This window comes from Abrus precatorius, unplaced genomic scaffold (assembly GCF_003935025.1).
Source record: "Abrus precatorius isolate BTA unplaced genomic scaffold, Abrus_2018 Scaffold8, whole genome shotgun sequence".
Classification (NCBI taxonomy): domain Eukaryota; kingdom Viridiplantae; phylum Streptophyta; class Magnoliopsida; order Fabales; family Fabaceae; genus Abrus; species Abrus precatorius.
Genome location: NW_020874428.1, coordinates 35,611,335 through 35,616,932, shown reverse-complemented (window position 1 = coordinate 35,616,932; position 5,598 = coordinate 35,611,335). Strand labels below are relative to the sequence as shown.

At 43.0% G+C, this 5,598-nt stretch overlaps 1 protein-coding gene across 1 annotated transcript; it reads left to right on the top strand.

Moving 5' to 3' along the window:
- Positions 1 to 1,211: 1,211 nt before the first annotated feature.
- LOC113846204 (probable inactive receptor kinase At2g26730) lies at positions 1,212 to 5,397 on the top strand. Its single transcript, XM_027474199.1, has 2 exons — positions 1,212 to 2,697; positions 3,695 to 5,397. The coding sequence occupies exons 1-2, from the start codon at positions 1,416 to 1,418 to the stop codon at positions 4,360 to 4,362; spliced, it is 1,950 nt and encodes a 649-aa protein (XP_027330000.1). The 5' UTR covers positions 1,212 to 1,415; the 3' UTR covers positions 4,363 to 5,397.
- The last annotated feature ends 201 nt before the right edge of the window (positions 5,398 to 5,598 follow it).

Below are 5,598 nucleotides of genomic sequence, written 5' to 3'. Positions count from 1 at the left end.
CGAACACATGAAGTTATTTAATTACTACAATGTGGAGAATACTTATGTCTTGGCACTTAGTAGATAAGGAGTTGTGCAATATCTACAGTGTTTAATTATTATTAGATATTTATTTCACGCAGTACAATTCTTATTTATAAACGAGTCAAGTGAAATGTTTTTAAATTACAAACTACAAAACATGGATATCCTGTTAGTTTTAAATCTACATTTTAAAGACGTGATATAAATTATTAATAGATTTAATATTATTAATAAAAAGATATGTATTATCAAGTTTTGTAAAATAGTTAAAAGTTAGAGGCAAGAAATTTTAAAATAATTTTTAAAAAATTAGAATATTTAATGTTATTAGATGATAATGAAACATGAATTATAAGCTTGATAATAGAAAAATTAATGGTAAACAGGCTATTTAATAGGACCGTATTGTTCTGAAATTATTGTGGTCAAATGAAGCTTAGAGTGGGAGTGTCGATTTCATTCGTGATGCCAATAAATTACTTGTATAAAAAAATGCCGTCCGTTTCAGCAAGTCAAAACTCAACGCTCGAAACAAAGGTATCTGACCAGTATTAAGAGGTCATACAATTACATACATTATTATTACAGAAGCCAATTCCACAAAGCAACACATACCTTTTCAAGGACCCAAACCGTCTCATGAAACAGGCCCACATTTTGGTCATTCAACCTAGTGTTCCTACAAGCCCCTTGGTTAAACTTTTAACTAAACCATTACAAAATCTCATCTTACATTACATGTGCCACTAACCTATAGCATAGCAGCGACAAAACACCCCCTTTGTTTTATTTTGTCCTTTCGTTTTGCCTCTTTGGCACACCAATACTAAAGAAAAAAGGGATTAAAGCAGTTGTTACCTCGTTTGAATGCGACATTTGTTTTGAAGCCGGTCACAGTAGGAATTTTCCTTTCTTCTCTTTTTCTCAACCCGTCATAATAACGGATATTGCTGAAGAAAATAGATTAAAAAAAAGTGAAAATTTGTGCAGGACATATATTTACACCAATTTATTTTCTTTTAATTACACGTAAGAGAAAAGCGCGTGGGATATAATGGCATCGGTTAAAAACAGTGGTGTAGTAAAAACAAATGACTAGGATAGGAGAGTTAAACTAAAAACTTAAGGAGTTTTAGGAGCAGTGCCGGCGAGAGTGGTTTCAGTTTCAGCTTTTATTTTAGTTTTATTTATTTTATTATTTTCACTTTTGAGACCTCGTGACAGTGGGATACCTTCTCTCTTACAAAGCCTCTCTACTCTCTGTGTCTTTCCTTTCTCAAACTCCACTCACACAATTCCCACCACTCCTTTTCTTATGGCATTTCGCCGGATAATCGCAACCACATTCTTCTATCTCCTTCGTTAATTTCGATTCCCTACACACACACTCAATGGCGCTCGCGCTGGTTATTCTTATCTTCCTCCTTCAACTCGGTCTCAGTGCCCGAGTCAACTCGGAACCCACTCAGGACAAGCAAGCCCTCCTTGCTTTTCTATCCAAAACCCCACACTCTAACCGTCTCCAATGGAACGCTTCCGATTCCGCTTGCAACTGGGTCGGTGTTCAATGCGACGCTTCGCGTTCCTTTGTCTTTTCGCTCCGTTTACCCGCTGTTGGCCTCGTGGGTCGGGTCCCACCCGACACAATTGGCCGTCTTTCTCAGCTTCGGGTACTTAGTCTCCGTTCCAATGGCCTCACCGGCGAGATCCCTTCCGATTTCTCCAACTTGACCTTCCTTCGCAGCCTTTACCTCCAGAAGAACGAGCTCTCCGGCGAGTTTCCTCCGAGTCTGACTCGTCTCTCTCGTTTGACTCGCTTGGATCTCTCCTCCAACAACTTCTCCGGTTCCATCCCTTTCTCCGTCAACAACTTGACACACCTCACCGGTCTCTTCCTGGAGAACAACACCTTCTCCGGGAAAATCCCAAGCATCACTGCCAAATTGAATAGCTTCAACGTTTCCAACAATCGCCTGAACGGTTCCATCCCGGAAACGCTGTCGGGGTTCCCCGAATCCTCATTCGCCGGAAATTTAGATCTCTGCGGACCCCCGTTGAAACCGTGCACTCCGTTTTTTCCGGCGCCGGCGCCGTCGCCGTCGTCCAATGCGCCGGCAAACCCTGCGAGAAAGAAGTCCAAGAAGCTCTCCACTGGCGCCATTATTGCAATCGTGGTTGGGTCTGTTCTGGCTGCGTTGCTGCTGTTACTGATTCTGCTTCTCTGCTTACGGAGGCGACAACGGCGGCAACCGGCGAAGCCCCCGAAGCCGGTGGCGGCGGCGCGTGCTGTGCCGGCGGAAGCGGGAACGTCGTCGTCGAAGGACGATATAACGGGGGGTTCGGCGGAGGCGGAGAGGAACAAGTTGGTGTTCTTCGAAGGGGGAATATACAGTTTCGATTTGGAGGATTTGTTAAGGGCTTCGGCGGAGGTGTTGGGGAAGGGTAGCGTTGGGACTTCGTATAAGGCGGTGTTGGAGGAAGGGACGACGGTGGTGGTGAAGAGGTTGAAGGATGTTGTGGTGACTAAGAAAGAGTTCGAGATGCAAATGGAGGTTCTGGGTAAGATTAAGCACGAGAATGTGGTTCCCCTCAGAGCCTTTTACTTCTCCAAGGACGAGAAATTGCTCGTTTACGATTACTTGTCTGCTGGTAGCTTGTCTGCTCTGCTTCACGGTACGATGTTGTTAGCATTTTTCAATTCTCTGGTTCTTTTTCTGTTGATTAATTCTTTTAATTATCTGAATAGTTAGTTGTTCATGCAATTCGATTGTGCTAGTTACACTAGTGATTAATAGTCTAAGCCGAATGATTTAAAAATTTCGGAATTTTACTTTTGCTCTTTTTAGGGAATGGGGTTGCCTTTCCAGCACTTTTTTTTTTATGTTCACACGGGAAAATGTTTTATTTGAAATTTTGGATGGAATTGGCATTGTTTATTTCTGTATTTTTGACTGAATTCCTGCTCCAGCTGTTTTAGTCGTGGAAATTAGATTATTTTAATTTAGTGGCTGGGAATATTTTAATATCTTTGTTATTATTGTGGAATGTGTGCTTAGCGTAGCGTTTGTGTGGGCAGTGGGATGCTTTCTAAGTTGATAATGGAGGTGGGTAGTCTGTGTTTTACTGTGTCATTAGTGGCATCGTGTTGATTATTGATACTAAGTATTAAATAATGAATTTGGGAAGGATTGTTTAATAGGAAGAGAGAATCGTAAGTGTAAAGGTTGTGAAGCAGCGTAGAGTGCGCTGTTGGGCTTGCTTAAAACATGCTTCTGGAACAAACATTCTCAACTCATGAGTGAGGGTGTCTTTCTTTAATTTGCCGTTCCCGCATTCTCTTCAACCCAAACAACATGCACTCATGATACACCAGCGTGGTCTCACCGACATTATATATCTCCCTTTTTTATTTTTTTTTTAACTCATAAAAGAAAGTGCATAATATTGATTCCTTCCCTTACCAAAAAGCCATTTGGATCGCGGGAGTGTGATTTCTTTCTTTCGAGTCTTGAAATAAAGATTGACATATGTATTGTAATGAAAAGGAGGAGGGCATGGGAGGATAAAGAGAGAAGGTTTAATGGAGATGATTAATGTTGGATGATACATAGGTAGGGAAGGGAATTGCACATGTGACAAATACTTGACTACATTGGTAATGTTAATACAGGGAGCAGAGGGTCTGGGCGAACGCCACTAGACTGGGACAGCCGGATGAGAATAGCACTAGGAGCCGCAAGAGGGCTAGCATGCCTCCACGTGTCAGGCAAGGTGGTCCACGGCAACATCAAATCCTCCAACATCCTCCTCCGAGGACCAGACCATGATGCCTCAGTTTCCGACTTTGGCCTCAATCCCTTGTTCGGAAACGGAGCCCCATCCAACCGGGTGGCGGGTTATCGGGCGCCCGAAGTCCTAGAAACCCGCAAAGTGAGCTTCAAATCCGACGTGTACAGCTTCGGTGTGTTGCTCTTGGAGCTACTAACGGGGAAAGCACCCAACCAAGCTTCTCTTGGGGAAGAGGGTATCGATCTTCCGAGGTGGGTGCAGTCGGTGGTACGCGAAGAGTGGACCGCGGAGGTGTTCGATGCTGAGCTGATGAGGCTGCATAACATCGAGGACGAGATGGTTCAGCTGTTGCAAATTGCGATGGCTTGTGTTTCGGTGGTCCCTGATCAGAGGCCTAACATGCCGGACGTGGTGCGTATGATTGAGGACGTGAACCGAGGCGAGACCGATGACGGGTTGCGACAGTCTTCCGATGATCCTTCGAAAGGATCCGAGGGTCATACGCCACCCCCCGAGTCAAGGACTCCACCTAGGTCCCGCACACCTTAACAAAAGCCTTTATTGTTGAAATTCAAAAAAGAGAAAAAAGAGGAAAGGACAAGACAAGGTGGTGGGTCGCTCTTAAAAATATGTGAATTATGGCGCGCTCTTTCTTCCTTCATTGGGTTCCAGTGTGGCCCTGTTCTTTTTTCTTTCGCTCATGCATTTTATTTCATTTTTTCTTTTTTTCTTTTATTAATTTCAATGATTTTTACAGGTGGGAGTTTGAAAATTGTCCATGAAGTGAAAAAGGGGGGGAGTTCCATTCCATGAACCGATTGAGATTGACCATTTCATGATATTTAATTGCCATTTTCCTCATTTCCTAACGTTAATTCTTTATAATTGTTAGTATTTTTTGGTCCAAAATTGAGCTTATCTCTCCATTTCGTCTTGATACAATTGTCGTACCTCGCCAATGCTATGTCAGCATGTGCATATATTTCTTTTTAATCCAAAGCGGACCAGTTGTTGGGAAATCATTGCAAAAACTGTGTAATCATCCACCACGTCACTCGTTCTCTGATTACGCAGGTACCAATTTACCAAACCAACTTTTGATCAATTAGCATTGACCTAAAGTGAAGAGGCACGCGCGCTTCTCCTTACGGTGGTGCGAGTGTGGTCCGTATTCACGTGTTTGTAACTCACATGTGCACCGGGAGTGGTGGGAAATTTTCTCCTAATTACATAATTGCCCTTGATGTTGTGTGTCCATTTGTGAGGAAACGGGTGGAAAACAGGCTGGCTGGACTTTTCTGACAAATAAAGAGCGTTTGACCCAACCATAGCGTCTGAGCCGTTGATGCATTGGACTATGGACCCCTCAAATTAATCTAATCTCACGGCTACAACGCCACTGTCCCCGTTTCGTCTCCGAATCACGTACCCACCCCATGCGGGTCTCATACGTACAATGTGTCCCCGTATTAGGATTAGTCTCAAACTAACGGACAGAGGCAAAGGCATTTCATTTTAATGTTAATTAAGGTGCGTTTTAAGTGAGGTGTTACTGTGGATTTAAGAACAAACTGTTATCGTTGTCCCTTGTTGAGTTATGTGATTCCACGACATGTAGGGAGCCCTAAGGCCACTGCACGCACTAATGCCTCTCAATTTCTTCTGTTGCTTTCCGTTCAGATTAAGACCTAGCAGTTGACACGTGGAAATAAACTGCCCAGGGTCCTAATTGTCGTTATTTGGATCTGTAAATAAAGACAATTTATATAAATACAATTACTGTAT